This window comes from Cervus canadensis, chromosome 21 (genome assembly GCF_019320065.1).
Source record: "Cervus canadensis isolate Bull #8, Minnesota chromosome 21, ASM1932006v1, whole genome shotgun sequence".
Classification (NCBI taxonomy): domain Eukaryota; kingdom Metazoa; phylum Chordata; class Mammalia; order Artiodactyla; family Cervidae; genus Cervus; species Cervus canadensis.
Genome location: NC_057406.1, coordinates 27,251,759 through 27,269,183, shown reverse-complemented (window position 1 = coordinate 27,269,183; position 17,425 = coordinate 27,251,759). Strand labels below are relative to the sequence as shown.

Below are 17,425 nucleotides of genomic sequence, written 5' to 3'. Positions count from 1 at the left end.
TGGGTTGCCATTTCCTTCTCCAATGCATAAAAGTGGAAAGGGAAAGTTAAGTTGCTCAGTTGTGTCTGACTCTTAGCGACCCCATGGGCCACAGCCTACCAGGCTCCTCCATCCAGGGGATTTTCCAGGCAAGAGTACTGGAGTGGGGTGCCATTGCCTTCTCCAATGCTGTCTACAAGAGACCACCTTAAAACAAGGTACACATACAGACTGAAACTGAAGGGCTGGAAAAAGATATTTCACACAAATGGAGACCAAAAGAAAGCAGGAGTAGCAATACTCATCAGAGTATAAAGGCTGTGAAGAGAGACAAAGAAGGACACCACATAATGATCAAAGGATCAATCCAAGAAAAAGATATAACAATTATGAATTTATATGCACTCAACATAGGAGCACCACAATATATAAGGCAAATGCTAACAAGTATGAAAGGGGAAATTAACAGTAACACAACAATAGTGGGAGACTTTAATACCCCACTTACACCTATGGATAGATGAACTAAACAGAAAATTAGCAAGGAAACACAAACTTTAAATGATATAATGTACCAGTTAGACCTAATTAATATCTATAGGACATTTCAACCAAAACAATGAATTTCACCTTTTTCTCAAGTGCACGTGGAACCTTCTCCAGGATAGATCAGATCCTGGGCCATAAATCTAACCTTGGTAAATTCAAAAAAGTTGAAATCATTCCAAGCATCTTTTCTGATCACAATACAGTAAGATTAGATGTCAACTACAGGAAAAAAAAAACTATTAAAAATTCAAACATATGGAGGCTAAACAACACACTTCTGAATAACCAACAAATCACAGAAGAAATAAAAAAAGAAATAAAAATATGCATATAAATGAGTGAAAATGAAAACCAAACAACCTATGGGATTCAGTAAAAGCAATGCTAAGGGGAAAGATCATAGCAATACAAGGTTACCTCAAGAAACAAGAGAAAAGTCAAATAACTAACCTAACTCTACACCTAAAGCAACTAGAAAAAGAAGAAATGAAGAAGGGTTAACAGAAAGAAAGAAATCATAAAAATTAGGGCAGAAATAAATGAAAAGGAAACAAAGGAGACCATAGCAAAAATCAACAAAGCTAAAAGCTGGTTCTTTGAGAAGATAAATAAAATAAACAAACCATTAGCCAGACTCATCAAGAAAAAAAGAGGGAAGAACCAAATCAACAAAATTAGAAATGAAAATGGAGAAATCACAACAGACAACACATAAATACAAAGGATCGTAAGAGACTACTACCACCAACTATATGCCAATAAAATGGACAACTTGGAAGAAATGGACAAATTCTTAGAAAAGTATAACATTCAAAAACTGAACCAGGAAGAAATAGAAAACCTTAACAGATCCATCAAAATCACAGAAATTTAAACTGTAATAAAAAACTTTCCAGCAAACAAAAACCCAGGACCAGACGGTTTCACAGCTGAATTCTACCAAAAATTTAGAGAAGGGCTAACACCTAGCCTACTCAAACTCTTCCAGAAAATTTCAGAGGAAGGGAAACTGCCAAACTCATTCTATGAGGCCACCATCACCCTAATACCAAAACCAGACAAAGATGCCACAAAAAAAGAAAACTACAGGCCAATATCACTGATGAACATAGATGCAAAAATCCTTAACAAAATGCTAGCAAACAGAATCCAACAACATATTAAAAAGATCATACATTGTCATCAAAGACCAAGTAGGCTTTATCCCAGGGATGCAAGGATTCTTCAATATTCACAAATCAATCAATGTGATACACCACATTAACAAACTGAAAGATAAAACCATATGATTATCTCAATAGATGCAGAAAAAGCCTTTGACAAAATTCAACATCCATTTGTGATAAAAAAAAAACAACCCTCCAGAATGCAGGAATGGAGGGAACATACCTCAACATAATAAAAGTCATATATGATAAACCCACAGCAAACATTATCCTCAATGGTGAAAATTTGAAAGCATTTCCTCTAAAATCAGGAAAAAGACAAGGGTGCCCACTCTCACCACTACAATTCAACATAGTTTTGGAAGTTTTAGCCACAGAAGTCAGAGACGAAAAAGAAACAAAAGGAATCCAGATTGGAAAAGAAGTAAAACTCTCACTGTTTGCAGATGACATGATCCTCTACATGGAAAACCCTAAAGACTTCACCAGAAAATTACTAGAGATAATCAATGAATATAGTAAGTTGCAGGATATAAAATTAACACAGAGATCTCTTGCATTCCTATACACTAACAATGAGAAAACAGAAAGAGAAATTAAGGGAACAATTCCATTCACCATTGCAACGAAAAGAATAACATGCTTAGGAATAAATCTACCTAAAGAAACAAAAGACCTATATATAGGAAACTATAAAACACTGATAAAATAAATCAAAAATAACACAAATAGATGGAGAAATATACCATGTTCATGGATCAGAAGAATCAATATAGTGAAAAATAAGTGTATGACCCAAAGCAATATCTAGATTCAATGCAATCCCTATCAAGCTATCAATGGTGTTTTACAGAGAACTAGAAGAAATAATTTCACAATTTGTATGGAAATACAAAAAACCTCGAATAGACAAAGCAATCTTGAGAAAGAAGAATGGACCTGGAGGAATCAACCTGCCTGACTGCAGGCTATACTGCAAAGCTACAGTCATCAAGACAGTATGGTACTGGCACAAAGACAGAAACATAGATCAATGGAACAAAATAGAAAGCCCAGAGATAAATCCATGCACCTATGGACACCTTATCTTTGACAAAGGAGGCAAGAATATACAATGGAGAAAAGACAATCTCTTCAACAAGTGGTGCTAGGAAAATTGGTCAACCACTTATAAAAGAATGAAACTAGAACACTTTCTAACACCATATACAAAAATGAACTCAAAATGGATTAAAGATCTAAATGTAAGACCAGAAACTATAAAACCCCTAGAGGAAAACATAGGCAAAATACTCTCTGACATAAATCACAGCAAGATCCTCTATGACCCACCTCCCAGAATACTGGAAATAAAAGCAAAAATAAACAAATGGGACCTAATTAAAATGAAAAGCTTTTGCACAACAAAGGAAACTATAAGCCAGGTGAAAAGACAGCCTTCAGAATGGGAGAAAATAATAGCAAATGAAGCATCTGACAAAGAATTAATCTCAAAAATATACAAACAGCTCAATTCCAGAAAAATAAACAACCCAATAAAAAAATGGGCCAAAGAACTAAACAGACATTTCTCCAAAGAAGACATACAGATGGCTAACAAACACATGAAAAGATGCTCAACATCACTCATTATCAGAGAAATGCAAATCAAAACCACAATGAGGTACCACCTCATGCTGGCCAGAATGGCTGCTATCAAAAAATCTACAAACAATAAATGCTGGAGAGGGTGTGGAGAAAAGGGAACCCTCTTACACTGTTGGTGGGAATGCAAACTAGTACAGCCACTATAGAGAACAGTGTGGAGATTTCTTAAAAAACTGGAAATAGAACTGCTATACAACCCAGCAATCCCACTGCTGGGCATACACACCAAGGAAACCAGAATTGAAAGAGACACATGTACCCCAATGTTCATCACAGCACTGTTTGCAATAGCTAGGACATGGAAGCAACCTAAATGTCCATTGACAGATGAATGGATAAGAAAGCTGTGTTACACATACACAACGGAATATTACTCAGCCATTAAAAAGAATACACTTGAATCAGTTCTAATGAGGTGGATGAAACTGGAGCTTATATACAGAGTGAAGTAAGTCAGAAAGAAAAACACCAATACAGTACACTAACGAATATATATGGAATTTAGAAAGATAGTAATGATGACCCTATATGCGAGACAGCAAAAGAGACACAGATGTAAGGAACAGTCTTTTGGACTCTTGTGGGAGAAGGTGAGGGTGGGATGATTTGAGAGAATAGCATTGAATCATGTATATTATTATATGTGAAAGAGATCGCCAGCCCAGGTTTGATGCATGAGACAGGGTGCTCAGGGCTGGTGCACTGGGATGACCCTGAAGAATGGGATGGGAAGGGAGGTGGGAGGGGGGTTCAAGATGGGGAACACATGTACACCCCTGGCTGATTCATGTCAATGTATGGCAAAAATCACTACAGTATTGTAAAGTAATTAGCCTCCAATTAAAATAAATAAATTAATTAAAAATGAATGAATAAAGAAATAATAATCTAAAAAATGTGTACTTTATTTTTCATTGAGTCAAAAATCTTAGGTTGCTAATATCCCCAGCCTCGAGAGTCCCTTGGACTGCAAGGGGATTCAACCAGTCTATCCTAAAGGAAATCAGTCCTGGGTGTTCATTTGGAAGGACTGAGGTCGAAGCTGAAACTCCAGTACTTTGGCCACCTGATGTGAAGAGCTGACTCATTTGAAAAGATCCTGATTCTGGGAAAGATTGAGGGCAGGAGGAGAAGGGGACAACAGAAGATGAGATGGTTGGATGGTATCCCCAACTCAATGGACATGAATTTGAGTAAACTCTGGAAGTTGGTGATAGACAGGGAGGCCTGGCGTGCTGCGATTCATGGAGTCGTAAAGAGTCGGACATGACTGAGTGACTGAACTGAACTGAACTAATATCTTGTAACTTGAAACAAAAACCATGAACCATTAGTGTGAGCATCACTCAGAAATCTGTTAAAAGTGAAGTCACTTCCCTTGACCAAGAAATTCAGAATCTATTTTTAACAACATCCTCAGATAACTCATATACATGTTGAAGTTTGAGGACACTTTTAATATATCAATGTAAAGGTAAAATTATATGTAATTTGTGTCTATCTTATATATTTACATCCCCTGCCTTTTCAGAATTTTATTACTTTACTTTGGTAAAGACAGATTAGTTCAATAAAATAGCGAAATATGACTTAAGGAGGAAATGTTAAAAAAAGTAATAGATAATCACAAAAATACTATTAGTCAAGTTGGGAAAAAATATCCTGACCATTGCATTTTTATTTCTCAGTTTATTATATTATAACAACCATACAATACTTTTAATTTATTTAGAACTGTGTTTAGAGCTCAAAACAATCCATATGTAATGAAAGGACTAGTAGAATTTTACATTTTGAAAAAAAAAAAATTTTACATTTTGAATTAAAGATTGCTAAAATATAACCCTACATCTCAGTTTTAAAGTAGAAAAATATATTAAAGACTCAGTTTTTAAAAGGAAAAAAATTGAAGTTAAAGGAGGTTAACTCATTTTGCCAAATCAGGGGTGATAGTTACCAAGAGTGGGAAGGATTTGTTTTCATATTATTTATTTGCTTAAACAGACTCAAGATTTCAAAAAGAGAGTTCATTTTTATCTAATCGGAAATTTGGAAATGACAACTAAAGTCCACTTTTAGTGATTTTGATTTGCCCTATTTTAGTCGAAGCATTTCTAAGCATATCCTGATTAAAGAAACTGAAATATTGTGTATATGTCAGAAATTGAGTGTTCTGAAAGTTATGTATCTTCTCCTTGAGTTTGACCAAAATACTCTATGTTGAATTATAAACTCATGTTTAGTGGGTTGTTTACCACTAGCGCCACCTGGGAAGCCACGTATGGTCATTATTCATAATGAGATGTTATTCTGTAAGTTTTGTTTTCAAGTGGACCTTTATCATGAAAGGAAGCTTTGTAATTGAGTGGGAAGACAGGACTTCAAAGTCAGATAGACCTGTGCCATCCTGACTTTGCTGCTTACGATTTTATGAACTTCAGGGAGTCAGTTAATTTCTTTTAGCCTCATTTCCTCCATGTTAAAATGGGAATAATCATGCTTTTCTTATATGGGAACAAAAGGTATTGCATGTGAAAATTTTATTAATTGCTCATAAGAGGCTTTTAAAAATATTCATTTATTTGTTTTATATTTTTGGCTGTGTTGGGCCTTTTTTGGTTGTGTGGGCTTTTCTCTAGTTATGGAGAGCAGGGGGCTACTGTCTAGTTGTGGTGCACAGACTTTTCATTATGGTGGCTTCTCTTGTTGTGGACCATGGACTCTAGGATGCATGGCTTCCAGTAGTTGAGGCTCATGGGCTCAGCAATTATGGCTCATGGACTCTAGAGCACAGGCTCAGTAGTTGTGTCACATGGACTTAGTTGCTCCATGGTGTGTGGGATCTTCCTTGACCAGGGATAGAACCCCATGTCTCCTGCACTGAGAGCAGATTCTTTACCTCACTGAGCCACAAGGGAAGACCCATTAGAGGTGTTTATAAGTAGATTTTCTTCTTGTTTTTATTGTTATAATTATTCTCATTTCGATGCAACTTCCTTAAGCATCCCTGCTTTTATCAGAGATTCAGTTTTTCAAATGCATAGTTATCTTTCTGGCTATTTTTTTCTTTTTTTCATTTAATATTCATTTGAGCTCCTGTTGGTCTTTCTGGAAAGGGAAGTTTCTCTTTCAAGGCATTGCTCACCTTTTCTCTGTCTTGTTTTTTATGTGTATGATTGTTTTTTTTTTTTTTTAGTTGAAGGATAATTACAATATTGTATTGGTTTCTGCCATACATTGACATGGATCAGCCATAGGTATATTCATCTGTCTTCTTGATCTGTTCCCATGCTCTCACGACACCTTACAACTGATACATTCTCTGCCTTCAGTGTTTCCCTCTTCATTGCTTCTTTCCCTTCATCTTATGAATATTTTCAGTATCTCTCTTATCCACATTCCCCAAATCTCCAGACTGGTTCTCCTCAGCATCGAAACCCCCATTTTCCTCTAGGCTTTTATCACCACACATTACTTCTGAGAGAGTAGTCTGCTTGAGTTTCTTTTTAACACCTTCCTTTCTCCTTAGATCATTGCAATCTTGCTTTTTTCTCCTCCATTTTATGAAACCTGTTCTTATTTGAATCAACTAATTTCTTAATTGTTAAACTTAATGATTATTTATCAATCCTCATCTAATTTATTTCCGGTATGATGCTGTATTTACTTCGTAATTCAAATTTCTCTTTCCTTTTGTGAAAGGCAAGTTTTCCAAAGTATCATACAATTTAAATTGCTTTTTTTCCAATTTCCTTTTTCTGCTCCTCTTCCTTCTTTCATCTTTTGCATATTAATGTTCTCAAGATCCTTTCTTTTGTTGCTTTCCTTACACAGTTGCATGTATCTCTAAAATTTCCATTCCCTGTTAGTGCCAATGATTCCTTAATCCATGCCAGATTTCCCTAAATCTGAGCTGTTTTCTCAATATCAGATGTCCCTTGGCACTCACAAACTCAGTAAGTTTCTAACTTGATTAATTACTTTATACCCTACAGAATGTCACTCACCATCTGGCTCTACAAGGGTTGAGTCACTAGCCACTGCAGTCTCTGACCTCCACACCCTGAAAGTTCAGGGAAGAGATAGGAAGGAGGCATTCTATGCTCTAAGAAAACTGGCAGAATTGGCTTTCAGATAGTTAAGATATTTTCAGGAGAAATTTTATGAACCCAATTTCTTGCATCTTCCCATACTTAGGTATATACTGAAGTCTTAAAGATATATCTTTGCTTCTTGAATAGCAATAGTCTTCCACCAAGATGTGTGTTCGATTGCATGTATCCCTTCTCCAAGATCACGTATAAACTAATCTCATCTTAACTCTTCAGAGCAGTTCCTCCAAGCTAGCTGAGAGGCTGCCTGTTGGCTACAGTCTTCAGTGTCTGTGTGCATGCTCAGTCATTCAGTCATGTCTGACTCTTTGTGACTCCATGGACTGTAGCCCACCATGGAATTTTCCAGGCAAGAATACTGGACTGGGTTGCTATTCACTTCTCCAGGGGCTCTTCCTGACCCAGGGATCGAATCCATGTCTCCTGCTTGGCAAGCAGATTCTTAACCACTGCACCACCTGGGAAGCCCATAGCCCCCCCACCCCCAAATCCTATAACTCACAGCTCTCACATTGTGTGTTTGTATTTCAATCATCACACATTTACTTGCCAAGTTCCATTAATTTCACCGTTTTAATACCCTAGGGATTTAATACTTCCTGTTTAGCCCCACTGCTACTACTATAGGTTAAACTCTGTCATCTTTCATATGTTCTTCTAACTCCAGTTTCCAACCCTCGTTTAAGCATATGTTATTATTCATACGATCACTTAAATACTTCTCCCAGCCTCCAGAATAATTTGTTTCCTTAATCTCCTGATAGCAAAAAAGACATGCTTATTGTTGAGGTTTTGTAAGTAAAAAAAGAATAAATATTATCTTTATTGTAGTTCTTTTTCAAGGAATAGCTACTCTAGCATTTTAGTGTATAAGATCTCATTTACCGTATAGGATTACATTTTCATATGTAGGATTTCTATTTATTTTCCAAATAGTAGTATACTTATTTTAACTAATATTAATATATTAAAATATGGTGATATATTGAAAATATGGTCAATATATTGAAAATATATCTTTTCACCCTTAAAAGGTATGATATGTATGTATGTTAGTCACACAGTTGTGTATGATTCTTTGCGACCCCCATGAACTGTAGCTCGCCAGGCTCCTCTGTGCATGGAATTCTCCAGTCAAGAATACTGGAGTGGATTGCCATTCCCTTTTCCAAGGGATCTTCCCAACCCAGGGATTGAACCTGGGTGTCCCACATTGTGAACAGATGCTTTACCATCTGAGCCATCAGGGATACACATGTTTTCATATCAAGATTTATGATACTGTATTTTCTATTAATTTATATATTAATACAATGAAATTATTATATATCATGAAACTGTATATAATGAAGTTATTTTATCACTGTTGTTGAATACTGATGGAGATTTAGTTTTTTTATTACTATTAGAAATTATTCTATGGTGAATGTAGTATTTTGTAAGTCTTTTTTGTATAATTATGATTGTTTCTTTAGAAATATTTGTAGAAGCAGAATTGCTGGAACACATATATGTTTTTGACACATTTCTATAGATGTCTGACACATTTTTGACAAAATTTCCTTTAGAGCATGCTCTGTTTAAATTCCCAGCAGCTTTTTGGATTTTGTCCATTTTTCCCACTGAATTTCATCATAATAAATATTTTAACAACTTGTAAGCCAACGATGGCATCTCATTGTTTTAACTGCATGTTTGTCCTTAAACACTTTACTTTCTTGTTCACTGAATTTCCAGTCACATTCTTAGCTTTTTTTTTTAATCTTAATAATTACTTCTTTAAAAATTTATGCACATTTTATATATTCCAAAGCTGTTATCATTTTGTCATACAGTACTGAGTTCTTTCCTCAGTATTTACCCTTTAAATACAAATTAATCATTGACTTTCTTTTGCACCATTTCCTTATTCTTGCTGTTAATCCATGTCTCTTTTTGACCTGCAGGTAGTTGGTATATACAAAAACTAATAGTGCCCTCACAAAAAGACTTTGTAATAACTAATTACATAGTTTTATGAATTCCTTAGTCAAGGAAGAAGGCAACGATTATATTTTAAGTCATGTTTGTATCTCAATGATAAACCAAATCACTTGCACACCTGTGTGCCCAGTAGGTGCTGAACTGGAATACTGTAATTCCTGCACACCTATCCTGTAGACCCCTGAAAAACTGCAAGTATTTTCTACCCCACGCTCCAGCATGAAGAACCATTAGCCATTTTCTGGGTCTTACTCAAGAGCTTTTTTAATGTTGTTTTATAGTTAAGAGCACAGAGTCGGACACGACTGAAGTGACTTAGCAGCGGTAGCATAGTTAAGAGCCAAGGTTATGCAGGTAGCCAATCCTGAGTTTGAGTTCAGGCTTGACCCTACCGACTTCCTAGTTGTGTAACCTTGATGAAGGTCTCAGATTGTCCATCTGTAAAATGGATCATTATGGTATCTATCTCTTTGATATGTTATCAGACTTAGATGTTTACCCAATTTGAGACAGGGGCATAATTAGCACTTGATAAATGATGACTATTAATATTATTATTACAATCAAAATTAGTTAAGTACTTCAGATGAATTGTCATACTATAACTGTTAGAGTTTGAATTATTACTTATTGCATCATTAACTTATTACATGTTACCTGTGTTCCCTCTACAGAGAAATAAGAGCAGATATCCAAGTCTTTAAGGATGTATTTTTAAGACAAATTATGTCGGAATACATGAAAAAAATTTGAATGAAATACATATTCCTTTAGCTATTAGAAAGATTAGTAATGAATATTCTGCTTATTAAAGTAGTCATATCAGTCCTCATAGGCTATTATTCTTAAATAGTAAGCAAATTCCAGATATGTACCTATCCTTCAATTTTCATTAGATAATAACTAACTCTAATTAACCTACACTAATACTTGGCAACTTTCCTATCTTAATCAACCCAGGTAAATGAATTTTAATAAAATAATATAAAAACATTAAAAAATCTATTGTTTATATTAACAAGAAAGAAAGAATAAAATGATTTTGTTGTAACTGGGAACAAAGAAAGGAGAATAATCAGTCTTAAAAATCATTTGCAGTTAACATTGCACAATAAAGGAAAATCACCCACAAGATACTTTCAAGCATATTCATGGTGGAATAGCAATGACATGTGACAATGGGTGTCTCAAAAGAAATACATTTTTACTTCCCATAAGACTGTTTTCAATCTTTAGGTACTGATGGAAACACAATGAGGAAATATAAATACCAGGAGAGAAATAACATGATAGCAGGAGAGAAATATTAGTACTTCCTTTCTTAAGTCTGTGTTATATTTTCAAAGTTTGTCTTTAGGGAATTTTAGGACAATAGTTATTGTGGTACATTAAGAAGAGTTAAGTTTTTTTTTTTCTATCAAATAAGTATATACATAAGAATAGACTTCTCTAATTATTTTACTGAGCTCCCTGAATAAAGAACTGAAGAAAGTATTTTAAAACTTAGTTTTTTATGAAAATATTATAATTGTCATACTCATACACTCTGTGATTTTGAAATGTATTTAAACAACATGCTAATATTGTTCTGAATCAAAAAATTTACTTATTGCAAAATAACTTATTGTTTAAATTGTGATCAATCCTACTAAGCTTTGTCACAAGTAAGATAACTTGGGTTCCCCAAGATTTTCTTGATTTCAGAACTGAAAGTCCCATGTCTGGGGAGCAGCCTCAGTCTGAACAGACTGAGATAGTTGGTCACCCTAGTTACAGGTCACTTAAATACACAAAATACAAAATCAAACCAAGAATAAGACTGTTAGTATGACACAAAATTTTAAATTCACCTTAAAGTGAGCAAAATTGATTATGAATAGAGTATTTTCACAGTCTGATTAAAAGCAAAGAAATGCTGCTTAATATAGATTAACAATGATCAAAATTTACCTTAATAAGATACTTACTTTTGTAAAAATTCTTCATGGCCACATATACTTAAAAGATGATCTCTGGGGAGTAACTGGTCATTTGTGCAAAAATGTGGAATTTCTGCAATTAGGTCTTTGACAAGATAATTAGCTAAAAATAAGATTGAATAATAAAATGTTAATAAGAGCTCATTATATATTGGCTAAGTAAAAGATTTTGAGCACAAAAAATGATGCACGCATTATGAACTATTATAACTGTCTAGCTCTATCAAGAGGAATTAAAATGAGATGCATCACACTTACTGGTCTGATTATATGTGGAGATTTTTTTTTTAAAGTATTCTTTGCATTTTCTTTGATCACTCTGTCTTCATATAATCGAACAGAGCTAGGTATTTCATTTCTCATTCTGAAATCTTTGGTAATGGTAGCTTCTGCATTAAAAAAAGAATGTTCTACTGTGGTTATCCTTAGAGATTTGAGAGATACCAAGGAGATATACAGAGTGAATGCTAGGTGGCAAGCCAGGAGTCTAACCCAAATATGGCAGCTTCCAAAGCTGGTGCTGTTAATAATTCTGAGTCTTCACACCTGATCGTTCTTCCTTTCCTGTGCAGAATCACCCCAGATTCTGTCTTGGACAGCATTATAATAACCTTGAAGGACATGTGCTCTTTTTCTTCACCTTCCTTAGGACTCAAAAGTGTCAGCATATTATAGGGTAAAAACCCTTTGCCATCTCATATTCACATTCTACAATATCTCCCCATAATGACACACATATACTGTTTAATTATGTTTGCCTATGAAATATTTTCTATTTATAGATGATAAAGAGGGATTCATTATCATGTATGATAATAGTTAGAAATTATGGACAGAGGAACCTGTTGGGGAACAATCCATGGGACCAGAGAGTTGGACATGACTGAGAGGCCAAGCACACAGCCAAAAATGCTTTCAATGTGATCTTGAATGAAAGTAGGTACAACAGATTGTATTGATGATCCTTATTGAAGATTTGAACAGCATACTGCAAATCCTCAATTGCACTTATTCAAGTTGAGTTTTGCTTATAATTATATGTTTACATTGATGTGACTTCTTTTACCGCCAAACCATTGGGAAAGATTTTTGTCACAGACTGGCTAACAAAACGTAGTGTAAGTGGTATTATTGAACTTGCCATGAAGGAAAAAAGGAAGCATATAATGCTGGATTTAAAAGTGTGTATTTTATGGGAGATCAAGCTGTTATCAATAAAATGGTTAGAGAGACAAACGGTAGTGATCATCAGGGATTTAGAGATTATAGAAATACCCTGACATAGGAGAGAGAATCTTATATGTGCTACTGCTTGGTAATATTGACTGAAATATTATGAATTGAAGCTAAAATAAAATATAGCCACAGGCAAAATCAAGACTGGAAAGGCTTTGGAAAGAAGGGGAGAGCATTGCTAACGTAAAATGGCAGGGAAATATCTCCAAAGACTCCAGTTTATTTTAATTAATTTGACTTTCCCATTTCCAAGACTGTGTTGACTATGCTATTTTGTAGTATGTACGAATTCATTATTTCACTACAGTTAATTGTTGCAGTTTACATGAAGGACTCCATAAGCTAGTTTCTAGCTGTTACTCCTCTTCTGTGCTTTGGTCTCATGTCTTCTACTACTACTCATGTTACTCTTTGGATGTCTCATTATCACTTCAAATTCAGCATGTCTGTGTCTGAAATTACCATTTCTCTCCTTGAAGCCAAACAGTTAAGTTTCTGTAAGTTAAACTTTTCATCCATATGGTAAGCCAACAAGTACCATGGTTTATTTTAAGTAGATTTTATACCTGTATCTTCAATTTGGCAGCTAATATGATCCTTTTTCCAGTTTCTCATAGTTGCCAACTTCATACAACCCTTCTCAATCTGTTGACCATATTGCCTACCATATTGAAAAGGCGAAGACCCACTCGTGATTCTTTAAATTATGCTACTTTGCAGCTTAAATCTAGTGTTTATGCATCCTTCTTGATCCCTTTACATCTCTTTTGATACAAAAGTATCACTGTTGTTTTGCTTAGTGCTAAGTCATGTCCGATTCTTTGTGACCCCATGGACTGCAGCACACCAGGCTTCCCTGTCCTTCATTATCTCCTGGAGTTTGCTCAGACTCATGTCCATTGAGTCAGTGATGCCATTCAACTATCTCATCTTCTGTCATCCCCCTCTTCTTCTACCCTCAATCTTTCCAGCATCGGGGTCTTTTCCAGTGAGCTGGAGTATCCTTGCTTTTTATTAAATCTAACTTCTTCACATATGATTCTTCCATCACTGGTTTGTTGTTCCATCAATTTAATTCCCTCTCTTATATATATGTAGTATTCCCCACTCTAAAGATGCTTTTGTCTTTTCTTTAAAATGTTCTTTTTCTGTTTAATATTCCAATAAAATCACTCCTCTTCCATTATATTCCCTTAAGGATAGTATCTTATTTATTTGTTTAATTTTCACCTTCTCATTACTGCCAAATTTCTTTAGAGTACTTAACTTCTGATAATAGTTCTCAATTACTCTTTAATCTTTGCAAACTGATTTCTACCGTTTTTCAGGTCACAAATGACTTCCTAATACAATTCCAACTATGTGTCATCTAAATCTAGACAGTGAAGACACTGGCTTTAGAATAACTTTGGAGTTGGAAAAAGGACAGGGAATCTTCTTCACTGAAGTGATAGCTGAAGATTGTAGAAGCAGAGAAGACCTTGTTCAAAACACCTGCTCCTCCAGAAGGATTCTATTTTCTCACTCTGGGGGAAACAATTCTCTTTGGATAAGACTCTTTCACCGTCTCCTCCTCTTTCTGTCTAGATTTCCTTATTCCTTAAGTTTCTAGCAACAGCTTCTGTCTTTTATTGGTCATTCTTGAAATGCTCTTCAGAATCTTATTCTTTAGAGTACATCTATATTATTAGTAAAGCACTAATATAAAGTAGCAAAGGGATCGTAATTTTGGCATAAAAATTACTTTAAAATGAAAACATTTGAAATCTTATCTGTACTTTTCTTATCTGAATAAAGCCAAGTCTCATAATACAGGTGCTATTAATTTCCTTCTGAGAGAGCTTCCTGCAAATTCCAGAAAGGAGACAGACCACACACCCACTAGCATTAAAAGATATATAATCATTGTTTTTTCTAGCTGAAGTTTAAACACCTCCTACTGCACACATTTTTATATTATGCTGTTATATAAATGTTTACCTCTGAGTTTCAGCAGGTCACTCATTAATGAATAGCCCCTGCATGCCAGTGTAAAGAAACCTTGCCTTTTGTCCTGTTAATCTGTCTATTGTCAATTATGTCACAGTCCTAATCCCACTTCAAATTTAAATGGGCAAAGGAGAAGTTTTTCTCCTAAGAGTAGCATACACTACTCTGTATATTTCCATAAACGTGTCTTGTCTCCCCCTCTACTTTTTCTTCCTTCTCCTAATCTGTCCCTTCCTCCTCCTCCTTCTTATAAACACTCTTAGTATCTTTGAGGCCACAGACATCCTCTTTACCACTGTACATCTCTAACACTTAACACAAAGACCTAATCACTTTACTGAAACTTCTTGTAAAAGTCAAAAGTGGCCTCTGGCTTGCCAAATCCAATACTGGAAATTAAATATTATAAACTGGAAGATCAGGAGTGGTCTCCTTAGTTCATAATTCTTTCTTCTTCTCCAGCAACTGAAGTCAACTTGACTTTATGAAGTCAACTTTATGATATCTGAATATCATTCTGAAAGGATCAAGGTGCAACAGCATTGGCCCTGGCTGTCCAGTCAGAACCCTGTTTTCAGAAATAGGATGTGGACCTGAAAGCAGCTCTTTTGCCCCTTTTCTCTTTGCCCATTTCTGTTCCCCTGTAACCTTGAAAGAACCTAATTAACCTGTTGATTCTTTTATGAGAGAAAAAGAAGTAAGATGAAGAATTAAGTAGTTAAAGAATGATTAGTTCTCTAGAGTAACACCCCACCCCCCTTAGCGATCCTGCAGACATGTCCCACAGGCAAGATAACATCTGAAGAGAGAGAGTCAGTCAACCTCCACAGAACAGAGAACAATGCAGAACCCAGCCTTCTGCCTCCATGATTCACTGAGATTCTTCCCCTACTTGTTTCCCTTTAAAAACTGTCAGGGCTGAGCAGAATCTTTGGAGTGGCCTTGGGGCATGAGTCCATCTTCTCCACAGATTACTGGCTTTTCTGATTAAAGCACCTTTAATAATTCCTCCTGATTATTGGTTTTTAGCAGTGGGCAGCCAAACCTGAGTTTGGTAACAGATCCAACAGAGTGAACTTTCTTTAGAGATTGAACTTTCTTAAGGTGGCTGACAAATAACATTTAAGCTTGAGTCTGGCTTTCCATGTGTTTCAGAAAAGTAAGGGAAATGAGTCAGCAGAAAGTAAGAGAAACATAAGAAACAATTATAAAGAGAGGAGATAAGGTGAGAGACATACAGGAATTTTGGACTGCTTGTATATCAGAGTTTTCTTCCCAAATGTTTTATGAATTCCTACTCCTAAATTCCAGAGAAATACCTGTAATCCTTAAAATTTTTTTTTTTAAACTTACATCAGCAGGAGTTGGTTTCTGTTAGTTTTAAAGCAGATGATCCTAATGCCCCTACGTAATATTGTTATGTTTGTAGTCATCTGTACTAACTTGGAGCCTTAGCTAAAGTAAGAAAGAAAAAAAAAACCAACAAAATCTGGTAGTCATAATGAAACTACAGTCCATGGGGTTACAAAGAGTCAGACATAACTGAGTGACTAATACTTCTACTTCAATTAAAAAATTGAAATCAACCTTGAATATTCATCAGAAGGACTGATGCTGAAGCTGAAGCTCCAGTAACTTTGGCCATCTGATGTGAAGAGCCAAAAAGACCCTGATGCTGGGAAAGATTGAAGACAGGAGGAGAAGGGGACAACAGAGGATGAGAGGGTTGGATGGTATCACTGATTCAATGGATATGAGTTTGAGCAAACTGCAGGAGATAGTGAAGGACAGGGAAGCCTGATGTGTTGCCATCCATGGGGTGGAAGAGTCAGACATGACTTAGCAACAGAACAACAATTTGTCAAGGAACAGCAGTTGATAGATAGAAACTTAGTAGCAACAGAGGTTGTTTGAAGAAAAAAATTGTTTTGCAAAAAGGTTGACTGTAACAGTGAAATATATATTAAACAACTTAAAGAGATTCTAAACCTTTAGAGAAGTAAGAATCATCTGGTGAGTTTGATAAGATAGATGCCTGGGATCCATCTGCAGAGACTGATTCAGTAGATCTGCTAACTATGCTGGACTGACAGGACTATTACAGTTCTTACTCTGAAGATACAGGCTGTGTATCAATGTCTATTCCATCTCCCAGTTTATTTACTTTTGAATAAAAGAGTTGTTTCTAAAGGATAAGAACAGCCATTTCCACTTACATGTAGCCTTTCTCTAGAATCTTTTTGAAATTTAGCTTTTATTTTTAATATGCTAAAAACTTGCTATACTTGCTATTTCATAGCAGGAAAATAAGGTGTCCTGGGGTGAGCTATGGAGAGAGTTCTTTGAAACAATAGCTAAACAAATGTTAAAAGATTTCCAGCTGTTTTCCTGTTACTTCACTTCAGGGCAAAATACTAGCTAATACTTCTTTTAATGACTTCAGACTGTGGGCTCAAGGTTAGGCAGCTCATACCAGCTTTATACTTATTTGCAAGATTACTTACCACATGGGATAAAATGAAGTCCTTGTGTTGAGTTATCAGTAAAAATATTTATATTAAATTTAGTATTAGAAAAGAGCTTATATGGAAATGCTGTAGTCGTGCTCCAAATCTTCCCAGAATTGGAATCCATGTCAGTGGCATGATATGTTTCTCTTATTCTGAAAAATATATGTGAAAAAGTGCTTAGGACAAGATTTTAAGAAACTTCTTGCAGGGTTTGCAATAGAAGATTTAATATAGGAAAGTAGCCAGCAGCTGATTCGTGGTACAGTGCTGTTAGC

The 17,425-nt window shown here is 35.3% G+C and overlaps 1 protein-coding gene across 1 annotated transcript in view; it reads right to left on the bottom strand.

Annotated features, from left to right (window-relative positions):
- Positions 1-17,425, bottom strand: part of PIK3C2G (phosphatidylinositol-4-phosphate 3-kinase catalytic subunit type 2 gamma) — a 409,785-nt gene that overhangs the window by 361,994 nt on the left and 30,366 nt on the right. The window contains exons 4-5 of the mRNA XM_043441512.1: positions 17,145-17,302; positions 11,404-11,518 (exon numbers count right to left, since the gene is read on the bottom strand). Of these exons, the coding sequence (XP_043297447.1) occupies positions 11,404-11,518; positions 17,145-17,302 (273 nt within the window). The remainder of the gene's footprint in view (positions 1-11,403; positions 11,519-17,144; positions 17,303-17,425) is intronic.